A 16593-nucleotide genomic window follows, 5' to 3' on the forward strand; every position below is an offset into this window, starting at 1 on the left:
CTGCACCTCTTTCAACCTGCTCAGTGAGCCGTGCGCTCGGCCTTGTAAACTGCAGTCTGACTTGATTACTTTGTCAGTCTTCTATGTAAGTGGCTTTTGCTTGCCGCGCGAAATGGCCAAACATGCCCGGCAGAGAATAAGATGTGAGGTGAGGCGAAGGGAGAAGCTCAAACTAAATGAGAGGAAATTGTATTCTGCAGTGTGTGTGAATAATGGAGCATCGCTGTCCAGATCAACTTTTCGAACAGAACACAAAGCCTGGTGTATTCGCCCTGTATTCTTCTAGACTTAGATTTAGACTTAGATTTTACTTTATTGATACCTTTGGGGGGCGGCACGGTAGTCAAGTGGTTAGCACGTCCACTTCCCAGTTCTGAGGTCTCCGGTTCGAGTCCAGGCTCGGACCTTCCTGGGTGGAGTTTGCATGTTCTCCCCGTGCCCGCGTGGGTCTTCTCCGGGTACTCCGGTCTCCTCCCACATTCCAAAGACATGCATGGCAGGTTAATTGGGCGCTCCGAATTGTCCCTAGGTGTGAGTGTGGATGGTTGTTCGTCTCCGTGTGCCCTGCGATTGGTTGGCAACCAGTCCAGGGTGTCCCCCGCCTACTGCCCAGAGCCAGCTGAGATAGGCGCCAGCAGCCCCCGCGACCCTTGTGAGGAATAAGCGGTCAAGAAAATGGATGGATGGATGGATGATACCTTTGGGATGGCTCCCTCTGGGAAATTTACATGTCCAACGGCAATGAGAACAGATAATAAAATAAAAAATTATTCAATCAACCAATAATAAGGTTATTACACCAAAGATTGAATTAATAATGATAATAAAAAAATAAAAATTCAATAAATCAATAAATAAGGTTATTACACCAGAGATTGAATTAATAATAATAATAATAATAAAAAATAAAATAAAAAAATAAAAATTCAATCAATCAATAAATAAGGTTATTCCACCGGAGATTGAATTAAATAATTTAAAGTACAGTAAAGTGCCATATTTGTGAAGTGCACGCTACACCCTCTCCCCCCCCCCCAGTGAGGAGTTGTAGAGTACAATGGCTATAGGGGGCGCTATATTATTTTTCAGAAGTTGTGCCTTATTCCCATTTTAAATTAGCATGGATATGAACTATATAACTATTTATATAATCATATAACTATTTATTATTGTTTTGTTGTCATTTATAGTGTCCAAATAAGTGCTATATAAATTAGTATTATTGTTGTTATTGTTGTTATTATTATTATTGTTATTATTATTATTATTATATTTGAAGCAATCACTATGCTATGCAATATAGCACTTACATTCATACGAAGATGCTAACATGGCGTCAATAGTGCTAACCAATCAGAGTGCTGGCCCTTGATGATGTCATATTTTACCATCCTCTGATTGGCTGGTCAGAGCAATTCTTTTTGCAGTCAATTTCAACAAGTACAATACTTATGTCTGCTGAGTAAGAGGTATGTTTTTGACATGTTTTTAGATTAGCCTTGATTCTGAACTGGTCTAGATGATATACGTGGCACAATATTAATTGTTTTTAAAATTCCAGTGTGCTCGTGGTTGTATTAAGAGGTAGATTTTCAGGTAAGGCCCCATTACATTGAAGGTTCAGGTACAGAATGTACTGGCCGCCACTGGTTTCCCTATTTACAATCTTGTTGTAAATTCTACCCACATCCAAACGGAGCAACTATGACTCACTATTACTCCCTGAGGTACAAAGTTGTATCACCAACAGACAAAGCAAGCATGGCTGGAATGCCAACTTCAGCATATTTGCCTGCACACAACACAATGAATGAAATAACTGGGAAAACCTCAGTCGTATTAGAAATTAAATGGAGACCAGATACAATTCAAGTTCCAGTTAGCTTAAAGTGAATGTTAAAATGCAAATGGAGAAGGTTTTGACTGGATAACAGATGTACTCCCCGTTTTCAAGCAAATTATGTAATGGAATGAATACGCGATAAATGTATAACAATCTGCTGTGTGGTTAGTTCAATTCAATTGTTTGCACTCGAGGGGAATGCAATTAGACACTGCCACCCCAAGGCCATGTTAGGTATTAGATAACTCGCGCACTAGTGTCCACAATGTAATGTTTCTCATCATGCAAGATTAACTCTGAGTAATCCTAAATAGCTTCTTCTTTTTTTTTTATTTTATTTTATCAGTACATACTTGTTTAAAGTTAAACATAGATGAATCCATATAATGTGATAGTGGTGCATATGCAATTTTATAAGCCATTGTGCAGGCCTGTAACCCCTCACCCAAAGTCAATTCACCCCCTTTAGTGAGGATAATGGTACAGAAAAATGGATTGATGGATGTGTACCTGACCTAATAACATAGTATTGACCTCTGTTCCTCTTGTTTTGTTTTTAATTGTGCTTTGCCTCTGCGACTCTAAATGTATTCACCATGAGACAAATAAACTACTACAGTCTAGACATGTAATTTGCGTATTCAATGTGCGTTCTACAAACATTAGCATGTTTCCTCTCTACTCACTAACACTTATACTGTAAATTACCCATAAATATGGACGCTGGAGACAAAAGGATGCATTAAAAAAAACACACAATATTTGCCGGCAGGAAAGGAATTTGTATTTCAATGACCTAAATAGCACAAAAATATACGTGAAGTGAATGTGTGTGAAACATTTCCAATATGTTTCTATTTGTGTTAAATGCTTATTTTGCTTTGTACTCCAAGAATAGATCCCTAAGGTCACTAAAATATTTTATATTATTTTAATCAATATACTGTGTTGCAGGCTACAACTCGAAAAGATGTTCACTAAATCCACACGCTGTGTATGTTTTCCTGCTCTGAGACTTTCAACGTAAACATTTTTGACGACAAGCTATTTCAGGAGTGGCCTTTGACTCCCCACTAAAGTGCATTGCGCAGCTGTCACGAGGGGATTGGTTGGCGATGTGCACCTGTGTGATTTAATTAGTTCCAAGATGCTGAATGCGGATTTAAAGCATTTTATTATTTTTATTTGTGCACACGGTAAAAGAAGCCATTTTCGTACCTCTATGCAAAGATGGAAATGACGAACAATGGCCGTGATGCTCCTGATGTTGACAGACAGGAACATGATGAGCTGTGTTCCAGAGAAGCACGGCTGTGTGGAGGCCAATGACAGCAGCTGGACAGGTCATTAAAAAATACACATTCTTGCTACAAGCAAGACTCACAATATGTCTGTTCCTTCAAAACTTATTGATCACAACTCGCTGCAAGTGACTGTACATAATAGCGCAAGTCCAAATGTGGGTTTGACGTACTTTTAAGGTGTGATTTGCAGTCCTTAAATGTAGCTGAAAGCAAAAGCCCTGATGGAGTTTTACCAGCATGTGTGGACTAAAACAAAGCAACGCCTCTTCTCTTATTGTAACAGGACACGACACATTTGTTTGTCTTGCAAACATTCCTGACAATAAACATCACTGCAAGCCAGATTATGAACAACTGTTGAAAATACTACTCATAGTACTACGACTAAGAATAGCTGTTATTTGTAATACAGTACAAGTATTCCCTAGCCGTTTGATATGAATTTAGTCCTACATATTTATAAAATAAATGTGTAGAAATATTTCTGTGTTATATAAGGATAAGTAACACATAAGGGAAAAAAATGAAAATAATAGGTGAATGTGTGAAAAATTAACTGGAAATATGTGGGTGGGTTACTGTATTAAAATTAAAACACATATTACAAAGCATGCTGTTATAGTGGTTAGCATGTCTGCCTCAATAAACAAGTCTTGTGGTTTCAATGTCGGCTCAGGCCATTTTGTGTTGGGGGCTTTGCATGTTTGCCATCAGAGATGGTGCAAGGATTTTTTTTCTCCCAGGGCGACCGATAAACATGGCGGCTGAGGAAATTAATTAGAAATATATTTTAAAATATCAAGTAAAATGCTGAGGGGCTTAACTGGTGCTGCACAGATTTTCGACGGGTCCCTTGGCCCCGATTTAGCACCATCCATGTTTGCCAGTTGTCACGTACTATAGTGGGTTTTCTCCAGGTACACACACACACTCCCACATTCCAAAATATTCATGTTTGGTTCATTAAGATTACAATTCTAATGGGTCAAATGCAGAGGTCAATTTTCATGTACGTGTGTATCCATGACAAAATAATGGTGATTGTAAAACAAAAACAATAATTCTTCTTAGATCTGAATGTGAATGGTTGCCTCTTATACCATCAGTCCAATTAATAATAATAATAATAATAATAATAATAATAATTATTATTATTATTATTATTATTATTATTATTATAGTCATAAATAATAGTCGTAAAATTGAAAATTAAAAGTAAAAAATAAAATATTTGACGTCGTTACTGTTGAACAGGAAGTGATGCCGAAAGCGGAAGTGACGCAGAGTGGGCGGGACAAAGACGTTAGAACGTCCACCAATCGCGACCCGTCTTCGTCGAGTACGAACATGGCGGCGCTCCACAGTCAGTTTAGGGACCTGATGCAAATCAAAAAGCAGCTTCTCTCTGTAACATGGCTGTGTAAAGAAAGAGGACTTCTGCATAGCGCCAAGTGGTAAGACTGACATTTCGTAAGTGTCGAGCACTGACGATTTGTTCCCTGCCCAATGGACGCAGTTGCGTTGTTGTTTATCTGTTAGCTACGTTAGCATTTACTTATTTTCATCATAACATAACATAATTTTCATATTAATTAGTTAATTGGATAATTTCCTATGGCGAACTTGATGATCTCTTGTTACACAACTGTTATGCTTTTTTGTCTTTTTGATTTAGGGCTTCTGAGTTGGCTTTTGCTTTGGATCCTCTTCCCAAAGATGCATTACCATCACCACATACCTTTTCAGAGGTTCGTACAGCGAAATTTTACTTATCCCCCTGATTACCAGGCAACAAAAAAACATTGTCCAATCATGTTTATTTTGATATTCCCCAATCTTTGTGAAGTAACTGGAATACTGCAAAAGAAATTTTTGAAAAAGTTTTTATACAAACAACACTTTAATGTGTTCTTAAGAGTCTTATAGAAAACATGCTAACATTTTAAATCCTAAATTTGTTCAATAAAAACTGTTATACACTTACTATTCCTCTTCCCTAAAAAGTGCTTGAACTGAGGGAACCCATTTTCTTTTATGATGTAACCAAAGGTAGCAAAGCCCCACCCCTCCACATTTGGTATCATTGGAAACCTCTGAATGTCCTCTATAGAGCACAAAATGAGTTAATTCAATCGTATGCACTGGGTGGGAGATATTCAGGTTTAAAGAAGGTCCACTACAGAGGACAATTTTGAATTGCTGGTAGTCAGGAGGATATTACTCACAAATGAATCCATGGGAATATCCGATTAATGGCCTCTAACATGCTATGTCAACCAATTTTATTTATATAACATTTTTCATTTTACATTATACAATATTTTCTCCTGACTTGCACCTATAGGAGGACATGCAAGACCTTGATGCACTCACACTGGCCAAATCCTACTTTGATTTAAAAGAGTACGACCGCGCTGCCTACTTTTTGAAGGGCTGCACCAGTCAGAAGGCTTACTTCCTCTACATGTATTCACGTTATCTGGTAAGACCTCAACACTCACCTGAATGACATTTTCACACTTCTGAAGTGAAAGCATCCTCGTTTGTTTGCAGTCCGGCGAGAAAAAGAAAGATGATGAGACAGTCGACAGCCTGGGTGAGGACAAAGTAATGGAAAGTGTTTGGGGGGTTTGAACTATAAAAAAAAAAAATAAAATAAAATAGCATACCTGTCTTGTTGTTTTAGGTCCTCTGGAGAAGGGTCAGGTGCGCAACGAAGCTTTGCGAGAACTGAGGGTGGAGCTGAGTAAGAAGCACAACGCAGGAGAGCTGGATGGTTTTGCCTTATATCTGTAAGAAATATTGTTATTGCGGTAAAATTATTTAATTTAACAAAATGGGCCCTTTGTCGATCTATGCTAGCGGCGTGAAACTGAATCGTGAAAAAACGTTGAACACTATTTGGAATAAAGTTGTTCTGTGTAAAATGGCAGGTATGGAGTAGTGCTCCGAAAACTGGATTTGCTCAAGGAGGCGGTGGAAGTTTTCGTGGAAGCCATCCATGCGCTTCCTCTTCACTGGGGGGCGTGGCTGGAGCTCAGCAACCTCGTCACCAACATTGAAATGGTAAAAAGCGGACTTTAACGCGATTGTCCCGCCCCAAGCCAAATGCAAATCATCTGAAATTCTGTCATCTGGTCCTCTCGTAGCTGAAATCTCTGTCTTTGGCTGACTGCTGGGTGAAGGAATTCTTCACGGCCCACATGTACACGGAACTGCAGATGATCAAGGAGGCGTTGCAGAAGTACCAGGACCTCATGGATGCCGGCTTCACCAAGAGCACTTACATCATTTCGCAGATGGCCGTCGCCTACCATAACATCCGAGGTATTTTTTAGTTCAAATAGTGCTTCAACTTGAATTACTACTGAATTCTTACTAGTGGCAACAACGAGTTTACGAGACGAGTACGTGGGCCTTAAGATGGAGACTATTTGAATAAATGTTACAACGGGTTTCCATAGGGCCTTCTTTGTTTAAATGTGGTGGCATTGCAGATATTGACCAGGCGGTGGCTCTGTTTAACAAGCTGAGAGAACACGATCCCTATCGCATCGACAACATGGACACCTTCTCCAACCTGCTCTATGTCAAAGTGAGGCCTTTTGGCAAAAAACAAAACAAACAAACAGTAATTTCTTCATATTTTTTGCAAAAGGTGAAATTTTCTTTTGTGTGCTTTCCACAGATCATGAAACCAGAATTAAGTTACTTGGCCCACACGTTGGTGGAGATTGACAAGTACAGAGTGGAAACGTGCTGTGTCATTGGTACGTATAAATCACACCCGAAAAACATCTCACTTGCGTGTAAGTGTTTCAATTTCGATTAAACACTGTAAAGGAAGTATTCATATTGATGTGTATTTTCTGTTTTCCAGAATAACTTTTTACACATTTTTTTATTATGACATCAGGTTGTGCCAACTTGTCTTGGTTAAATGATTACGTTTTAAGTAGTGATTGACAAATGAAGCTTCATAAAGCACTTGTGATATATATATATTTAAAAAAAAAAAAAAAAAAGTATGTTGATGAAATTATTTTTGTTTAGTTTTCATTGACGGAACTAACACTAATTGCATCACAACCAAAATATGCTGAATAGGCGCCCTCGGAGTTGGCATAAAATTCACAATCGAAATGTCGATATCGTCTGTGAACTGTAGGGAACTACTACAGCTTGCGCTCGCAGCACGAAAAGGCGGCGCTGTATTTTCAGCGCGCCCTCAAACTCAACCCGCGCTGCCTGAGCGCCTGGACGCTCATGGGCCACGAGTACATGGAGATGAAGAACACGTCCGCCGCCATCCAAGCTTACAGGTTAGTCACCGACTCCGTTTTGGTGATCACGTTTGGTGAATGTCGAGTTTGTTTGTTTCTGTCAGACACGCCATTGAAGTGAACAAGCGGGACTATCGGGCCTGGTACGGCTTAGGTCAGACTTATGAGATTCTCAAGATGCCATTCTACTGTTTATACTACTATCGAAAGGCTCATCAGCTCAGGTATATTGTTAAGTGTTGGGGGGTTATATACACATCCCAACTTACTGTGGCACTGTTTTACTCCTTGCAGGCCCAATGACTCGCGCATGTTAGTTGCACTGGGCGAAAGTTACGAAAAACTGTCCCAGACAGCTGAAGCCAAAAAGGTGAAACATAGTGTTATTTTCTTGTTGATGTGCATCTTTTGTGACACGTCTGTTTTTGTTTCAGTGTTACTGGAGGGCATACTCTGTTGGAGATGTTGAGAAGATGGCATTACTCAAACTGGCCAAGTAGGTGGCGCTGATTCAGTGTCTACAGATGTCAGTCTTTCTATCAGCATACATTGCGGTAGTGTTGAAAATAGTCTTTCAAAAACTCATCTTACTAGGTTAAATTAATATTTCTCTCATTAAGGCTCCACGAACAGCTGACCGAAAGTGATGAGGCCGCCCAGAGTTACATGCTTTACACACAAGACGTCTTTTCCTGCGGGGTAAGCATTTTATGTGAACGTGTGTTCTATTCACAGGCTTGTTGGCCGTAGGAGCTTTAAAATGGGACAGTACAACACAGTGTTATGGAAAATGTGACTTTTTAATGGCTTGTTTACAAATAGTTGGAGAGCCTGGACACGCTACTAGTTCTGATTTTCATTTATGTATGGCCTGAAGTACAAATATGGTTGCGCGCACAGGAACAGTTGGAGCACACGGAAGTTAGCACAGCTCTCAAATACCTCGGTCAGCACTATTTCAAGAACAAACTCTACGACGAGGCATCTCTCTGCGCCCAGCGCTGCTGTGACTACAATGATGTGAGTGTTAATGTGCAAGTTGTGAGCAGTCTGGATACATTTGGGGATTTTAGAACACAGTAACCTCGATCTATGTATGCTTTTATAGGCACGAGAAGAAGGGAAAGCTCTATTGAGGCAAATCTCTCAGGTGAGAGATCAGACGGAGACGCCGCCATGCGATCTGTTCACACCGCTCTCCAACAACAATAACACGACACCCGTTAGGAGGGTGTCACCGCTCAACGTCATCCCCTTCACGCCCTGACACTCCTGCTTGTCATTCCTGGCCTTTTTGCAAGGACTATCTGATTGGATTTGCAGAATATGAGAAACAAAAGATGTATCTGTTGCATACAGTTTGATATTAAAACGACACATTGTTCAAACATGCGCAGTTCTGTGACAAAAAAAGAAATACTGCAATCAACACAACATGCATATAAAAGCTTGAAGCCCAAGAACAATTGGAAGCACCACATCCCAAAACATCTTTCAAAGTTTTCCACTTGGTAACATTAGAACTCTTTGGCATAAAACCAAATCAAAACTGTCAATATACATACTGGATCTAGTCCAGATGAAACGGGAGCAAACTCAGTACTTCCCACGTAGGCTGCGAGGTGTGGGCAAAGGGCTCGGAGGCGGAGACTGCTGGCGTGACCTCAGGATCCGAGAGTACGGGGTCAGGTTAGCATCTGCGGCGTTGCGCGTGTTGTATTTGCGCGTCGGCGTGCGGCTGGGGAACAAAGAGTGGTAGAAGGGCTTTTTCTGAGGAGGCTTGTTCTCAGAGTCGGCGGCGGCCGCCGCGCCGCATCCCCGCTTCTTGCAAGAAGTCGGCGTGGCGAAGGCCAGGCGGGGGAGCGAGACGGGCTGGGCCGGAGTGTCGGCCATGCGCCTCAAGTCGGCCTTGACGAGCGTCAGGCCGTTTTGCAGCTCCACTAGGATTTGGTCCTAAGAGGAAGTGGGTTAACAGTTTTACACAGCGCAGTGAAGGTGTAGTCACGCAAAGGAGTTAGCACAGCAAAACCCTCCACGTGCTTGAGAACACAAAAATCCCCCCATGTAGGCACTGCGTTAAAATGAATTAGTCTGAATTAGTAATAAATACGAGTAGTCTAGTTGTGCATGGGAAGATGTTAGTGAAAATCAGAAAGAGGGAGAGAAAAGAAAAAATACTTTGAGAATTCCTCAAGTATGTAAATAACACTGTTGAAATGTGTATTTTAATGATGAAGAAGAGAACTCCATAAAATTGTACTTTATAAAAACACAGTGATGACAAATATAATTGGGCACTTGGTTTCACAGCAAGAATTAAGAACCCAATATGGAGAAATTTGGTTTTCAGCAGCAATTTGATTGAATTGTAGAAAACTAAACTGACAACCAGCTCTATTTTCATTTAAATATCGGCGGTATTATTTTATTTGCACTAAAGGTGCGAAATTGCTAATATTTATTTATAACTTGAGATTTGATAATGTTATCCAAGTAATCTTATTAATTTATTTGATCAACATAACCTCTCGAATGTAGTATGATTAACATTCTGAATTTTTTCAGTTATTAAATGTTTTAATATTTTACACAATTTTAGATCATGATATTCATCTTTTACTGTGTAGTGATGCGATTTACATTCTCAAGTAGATTCACCAGCAATAGCTGAAAATCAGTTAAATGTTTTTTAATACCCTCTCCCACACATTTCAAATTATTAAAACTCACTTAAAGATACTGTAAACTTATTTTAACATAAAAATGTAGGCATACAGTGTATGAAATGTGTAATAAAGAAAAATAACTACCATAATTTCATGTTTTCATCATTCAAAATTCCCATCCCAGAGGTAATTTCACTCAGGTGTACTGAAACTTTTTTTCAAGCTTTTCAACAGAAAAAAAAAGTTTAACAGAAAAAGCAGGCACATTTGGAAAAACATACCTGTTTGATGATCTTTTCATCTGCGGCAGCCAAAGCCTGCCTCAGCCTCTCGCCGCCCGTGTTGCGGCAGCAGGCCCGTTCGCCCGACTGCAGGTCCGTGCCGAGCTTCTGCAAATCCGAGCGCAGCTGGCGCAGGTTCTGGCGGGAGCAGATGCAAAAATGAGCGGTGGCCCTTGAGCGTGGCGGTGGCCCTTGAGCGTGGCGGCGGCTCCCTTACCCTTTGTCCCTCTTCCAGCTTGCGGACGGCAGTGTTGGTGCCCGCTGAGCCTGGTGCCTCCAGTTGGATCTTCAGCTGCGATACCTCTGTAACAGCAAGCAGGGGAAACAATGAAAATGGATTTGGGCGGGGTGGGGTTGTATTGGGTCACAATGCACCTACCCTGTGTCTTGCTAAGCAGCTCAGCCCGACACTGTTCAAGCTCCTGACGCAGTCGGGCGTCTACCTTCTGCGTGCTGAGGCGCTGGGACCGGCGAGGCCCCTCGGGTTCTGGCTGGGGCGCAGAGCTGGGGCCTGCCTCGCAAGCCATCTTTTTCTCCAAGGCGAGGGCCAATTCTTCAATCTCCTGATCACGCTCCTGTCACAGGAAAGTGTCGACATACATTTCCACACCCAACAGGTTAGATTGAGATCCTCCCAGCGCAGGTTTGCAACACTCACCTTTAACTCTTGGCTGTAGAATTCCTTTAAATGTTTCTGCAGGTTGTTTATTCTGTCCTCGCTGCGGTTTTCAACCAGAGCTATCTGCACGTCCAAGGTCTCACTACGGGGACAGTAGGCGGCAGTTTTTGGTTTAGTCAAACAGCCATTAGGTGTTTAGTTGGGACGTCCTCTGTCACCACACCTGAATTCATTTTGCATCCTGGAAATGACCTCCATCATCTCAGAAACAACCTGCTCCCTCACGTTGGCCTCGAGAAGTTCTTTTTCGTCCCGCTGGAGCTGCACCTCGCGCTTCAGGACGTCAATGGCGTGCAGCAAATGCTGAGGGGGAGTGGGGATTAAACAGAAACAGTTTTTTTGAAATCTACAAACCAAAGCATAACACATTACCTACAGTTCAAATAATACCATAATGTGAATTTTAGGCCGTATTCACCCAAACAAAGATGATGCATTAGTCTGCAGAGATAATATCCCTCTACCTCCAGCCATGCCTTACCTCTGTATTCAACATGGTAGTATCGCCATCTTCAACATCGCTGTCTTCTGTCTCCTCTTCCAACACTGTGCTGTCATTCGCATTGGCTTGCTCATGCAACAGAGACAGGATATAGGCCACTCTGGTTTTTGTGGAGGGTGCATGGACCAGCTGGAAGCGGGGGGGGAAAAATGAAAAAAATGTCATTCCTTTGGTCTGATACACAAAACCCCAAGTCAGTCGAGATGTAGACGCTTACTTGGGAAGCGATAGCCGAGAACTTGAGCGCTTGGAGGGTCTCGTCATAGATGGAGGCGCATGTGTTAATGTTGACCACCATGCTGGAAGTTCCTCGGCCACAGAAGAAACCCTGAAGCACCCGCGTCAGCTTACTGTCCCTGAAGGGCACCACTTGAGCTGGCCGTGACCTGAGGTCGACAGTCACATCCAGTATGCGTTTTGTAAACTGATTCATACAAGTTGAGTTGAGTGCGTACTTGTTGGTCTGGTTGTGTCTCAGAGCAGCAATACAGCGCCCCAGGGTAAGGAGGGAGGTGTTGATGTTGTTTGCTTCTTTCATCCGTTCAGCGCTGCGCATCTCTTTGCAGCGTTCCGACCCGGCTAGATCGCACACAGTCAGTCTATACGGGAGTTCACGTGAAACCAGATGAGTAAAGCACATAAAAAGGACATTTTAATATGCGCATACATTTGAAAAATAGCCTAAAGTGGTCCACTTACTCGCTGATGTGCATGTTCTGACCAGATTCTGCATCTGGGCGGATGTGCAGGACACGAATAGAGAAAATGCTGTGGCTGAAAAGTACACTTGGATGAGAAATTGAAAACGGTACACAAATATGCGAAGAACTGAAAATCGAAAGACTCTTACCTACGACTCGAGTTTTGGTTGAAATGTGTGCTGGCAAAACTTTGATTACGATGACCGGCTCTCAGAATCTTCCAAGCTTCCTCTGCACTGCAGATCTGAACCCATGTGAGGTCTGACAAAAACAGCAGATGCATTAAATGTTTATATAAAGTACTGACAACATCAGCTGAAAAGACATCGGAATGATATGGGCATGAAAGCCAATACAAGAGCTTCATCATCGTTATTTACCACTGCAAACATCAACAATTAAATTGTGCAATTATAGTGTCCAATTACGTTATATAAATTACTCCCACTTTCATCACCAGCAAAATGTCTATTACCCTTCACGTAGGGATTGCCGTGCTTGTCGTCGCTCAGCCGCAGCGTGATCCTCTTTCTCGGCTGCAGGGAGGGCGCGGCGTCCAGGAGGTCGTAAAGGAACTCGTTGTAGATCTCATAGAAGGACACCCAGATGGAGAACTGCAGCCCTTTCTCAAGGTCGTCACCGCCGCTGTTGGAGAGGCTGTCGGGCTCCAGGCACACGCTGTCACAGGCTGGAGAAGAAGAACGACGTGTGCACGGAAGAACTACGGAAGCATTTAGCCTAAACACTAGTGTAACGTTTAGTATATAGAACAGGGGGTTGGTTATGATCGATAGAAAAATGTCATACCTTCCAGTTGGGTAGCAATGCGGCTGGTAGCAGAAAGTCCTCCAATGCCGCTGTCCCAAGTGGTTGTGTTGGCCCCTCGATAAGAACTCGGGTTCTCATCCTGTAACCCATAAAATTAATCATTTTACATCAATGTGTAACTAATCGGTGGCAAGCTATAGTGAGTTGTTTTGTTTACCTCTTTGAGCAGAGAGTTTCTGCGAATTTCCTCCACTCTGACCTCAGAGGGTTCCAGATGCCTCACGTCCTGGTACAAGACAGGCTTCAGGTCCATGCCCTCATACAGACGACCTTGCAATTTTCGAAACAGAGACACTAAAGCTCTGGGGAGGAGGCCCGCATCGCGACCAGTGCCTGCAAAAAAAAAAAACATTCAGGAACGGTTTACATGTTAAACAAGACTTCAATCCATGTTGAGCATGTGGAGTTTTATGTGTTTAGTATAGCTCATAGCAGAACATCATCTCACCTTGAACAGTGTAAGTCTTTCCAGAATTGGTGACTCCGTACGTGTATAGGAGTCTATTCTCTCCCTGAAGAACATTTTTGACCATCTCCTTCATGGTGCACTCATAGAAGGCTTGCTGTGTTGTTTCTGGGCCACAAATCTTTCATAGACAGAGATTAATAAGAAAAGGGGCATATTACTACAGTTCTTGTAGGAGATTAGTCATCAATTTATCAACCCAAACCAATCCATTTTATTTCTATAGCACATTTTATAAACAAGTGTTTCCAAACTGCTGCACATTGCGATCCACACAGTATCATAAACATTAAATCTAGTGAAACCAACTATAAAATAAAAACTCAATAAAGTACAAAACTACTATGAGTAAATTTTAAAAAAAATACATTAAAAATTGGACTAAAATAAAAAAAAAATAAAAAACCAGCCTAGTTTATCTGTCAGAACCATTTTTTTAGACTTCAGACTTTGAGACTTCTGTAGTTCAAATACTCTTACATATGCCTTTTGCTAAGTCGCACTGTCCTTTCTAAGAATACTTTATTTAAACTTAAAATATATGTTTAAGGTACCAAATATTCTATATTTTGTTTAAAAATAAAATGGATTGTGTTCATTGGGGAACGCTGTTTTTATTTTCTCAAATTCAAATATCCCCCCCCCCCCCAAAAAAAAAATACATTTTAGAGCTGTAGTTTTAATATTGTGATATTTTTAACAATGGTTATCACACTGTCAGAATCTTACATCATCCCATGCCGAGATGTACCTAACATGTTTGTAAGAGTAACCCACCTTGGAGAAAGTGAACTTGTGCATGCTCTGAGAGATGCCCCTTTCTGCCATCTTCATGTTTTGTGAGCATTTCGGAGCTTTGAGCAGCAGAGTCGCTTCATCTTGCACGTCCACACATTCCTGGATTAGAGGCACATTTAGAGGCACCACATGCATAATGGAGGAACGGGGTAGATCAAAAAATTGGACCTGCTCTTCACCCCTCTCTCTTTCCACCTCTGTGAGGGGTCGTATGCGCAGGAAGACTTTGACTCTCTCTGTCTCGCCTTTATCGCCACTTTCTTGCCTCACCACTGCAGGTTTTGAAGGCAACTTCTAAAATAACAATACAGACCCAAATCATGATTTGTGAATTGTCACAAAATAGTTTGATAATTGACTGATTCAACAAGTGAGTAAACTGCATATGGTTAAGCTTTGCATTTATCTATTCACTTTTAAATCCAATCACACACATCTTAAAAGACTTACTAAAATAATACCTACCGTCTCCGTGGTGGAAGGCCGGGTGTCCAAGCCCGGCGATATGACAGAGAGCTCAGGCAAACGTGGCACGTCGAATCCTCTATAGTCTGCTGCTGTGGACTCAAATACAGCCATGTCCTCCCCTTCGTCTAAAGGGGAGGCACACGTCGTGGACAAAGAAAACGCCATTGACCTGTTCCAAGGATGACAATGTAAGTCAAGTTATATGGATGCAAAAATAGTGTTGGCATAACTGATGGTTTGTTACTTGCTGACACATATTGTATACCACATTTTGCAACTACAAATTGAAATAGTTTTACATACACTCACTGCAAGTTAAAGTAGACGTGAGGGTGTGTCAAAAGACAACCGTTTCACAGGGGGAGTTAAGTTGCTAAACAGGAAAGATTTCTCAAACCTGTCCCATATGACGTGATTAAAAATGTAAAATCGCAATACAACTTCCCCGAATTGTGAATAAGTGAAAAGGCAGTTGTTATCAATGCCGAGTTCCTCGTACAAATGACAATAATAAACAATAACAATAAATCGCCAGTATGTGAAATGAAATCACCAAGTCCTATGCAGGCCACGAAAACGTTTTAGTTTAAATATAATTGGATGCAATGTAACAAATAAGTACAATTTAATTATCATGCTTATTTACTAAGGTAGGCACACAGTTTGCGTTGTTATGCACTTACCTCGCTTCCAAAAGGTTCAACGAAGATTTTAAATGAGAAATCCCAAGAAATTCAAAATAATCAAACTATTTAAGACAACCTCAAAGCTAACACGAACTGCCAAAACGTTGGGTAGTCTAAACACTCATAACACAGAACCACCGTTTGTCGTCAAAAATTCTCCACTGCGCCAGAGATGCAACCGTCTATGAAGCAGCTTTGAGTTTGAATGAGCCTCCAACTGTGTGCCCACTTGTTCATTGGCTGCTGGTCGTTGAGGGCTGCTCTGATTGGCTATTCCGAATACAGTGGGTGTGTGTCAAAATTCCTTCCTAAACAAGTCAGGCTTTCAAATGTTCCGGTCAGTTCATATGTTCATAACGTCCACATCTAACGTTGATTGCTAGTCAAGAATAAAATAAAATAAAATAAAATAAAATAAAATAAAATAAAATAAAATAAAATAAAATAAAATAAAATAAAATAAAATTTAGAAATTTATTTTTCAAAAAACTGGTCATACTATAAAGATTGAAGGGAAATGTATTATTATTACTTGGTTTACATACAAAGATACGGATATTTGTAATGTTGTTGCTCTTTTTATTTTATTAGGGAAATTTCACATTCCAAAAGCCAAATTTTTCAAATTTAATCCATGCTTTAAAGTATTTTTGGTTGATATTAATCATTACATATAGTCTCTTAAATTTGAAAATAATAAAGGTCAAAAGGTTTTGAAAATATTGTCTAGTTTGTTAAATTGAAGTCTGTCATTTTTTTTCTTTCTTTATTTTAGGGTTATAAAAAATTGGAATTTCAGTTTTGATGCAAAATTGAACTGGATTGTCTGAGTGTTTGTATATATTTTTGTCCTTTTTTTTTCTTGTTGTATTGACAAGATTTGATGGGGGAGTTGAAGTTCATTAAACGACAACAGCGTTTAGCTATAGCTGTTTAATTATTATAACAAAATATGTTTGTTGTAAACACCTCACATAAGTTATCCGGGCTCAACTTTTTGCTTCACACCCATATGAAAGAACACTCACATCAAGTCGATTTTTATTTTTAACAATATTGTAGATAAATTCCATTATAGTAAAACACAA

At 40.7% G+C, this 16593-nt stretch overlaps 2 protein-coding genes across 3 annotated transcripts; one reads left to right on the forward strand and one right to left on the reverse strand.

Moving 5' to 3' along the window:
- The first annotated feature begins 4451 nt into the window (after positions 1–4451).
- Positions 4452–8818, forward strand: cdc23 (CDC23 (cell division cycle 23, yeast, homolog)). 2 transcript variants are annotated; one of them, XM_077504385.1, is made up of 16 exons: positions 4452–4601; positions 4823–4895; positions 5492–5629; positions 5701–5743; positions 5834–5939; positions 6081–6213; positions 6297–6474; positions 6645–6742; positions 6836–6917; positions 7316–7469; positions 7535–7654; positions 7725–7800; positions 7865–7926; positions 8051–8129; positions 8331–8450; positions 8539–8818. In XM_077504385.1, exons 1-16 carry the CDS (start codon positions 4495–4497, stop codon positions 8695–8697), a joined length of 1728 nt encoding a protein of 575 aa, XP_077360511.1. In that variant the 5' UTR covers positions 4452–4494; the 3' UTR covers positions 8698–8818. The 2 variants fall into 2 exon arrangements, with proteins under 2 accessions (XP_077360511.1, XP_077360512.1); XM_077504386.1 differs by having other exon boundaries at positions 4487–4617.
- Positions 8210–15718, reverse strand: kif20a (kinesin family member 20A). The gene is made up of 19 exons (XM_077504384.1): positions 15503–15718; positions 14817–14988; positions 14520–14645; positions 14331–14450; positions 13536–13674; positions 13245–13420; positions 13067–13166; positions 12735–12947; positions 12409–12520; positions 12258–12332; positions 12014–12157; positions 11776–11944; positions 11538–11687; positions 11220–11359; positions 11036–11138; positions 10757–10952; positions 10595–10680; positions 10378–10515; positions 8210–9383 (listed from the first exon to the last, which is right to left on the reverse strand). The coding sequence occupies exons 2-19, from the start codon at positions 14982–14984 to the stop codon at positions 9027–9029; spliced, it is 2712 nt and encodes a 903-aa protein (XP_077360510.1). The 5' UTR covers positions 14985–14988; positions 15503–15718; the 3' UTR covers positions 8210–9026.
- Between the last annotated feature and the right edge of the window lie 875 nt (positions 15719–16593).

Source organism: Festucalex cinctus, chromosome 18 (assembly GCF_051991245.1).
Source record: "Festucalex cinctus isolate MCC-2025b chromosome 18, RoL_Fcin_1.0, whole genome shotgun sequence".
NCBI lineage: Eukaryota > Metazoa > Chordata > Actinopteri > Syngnathiformes > Syngnathidae > Festucalex > Festucalex cinctus.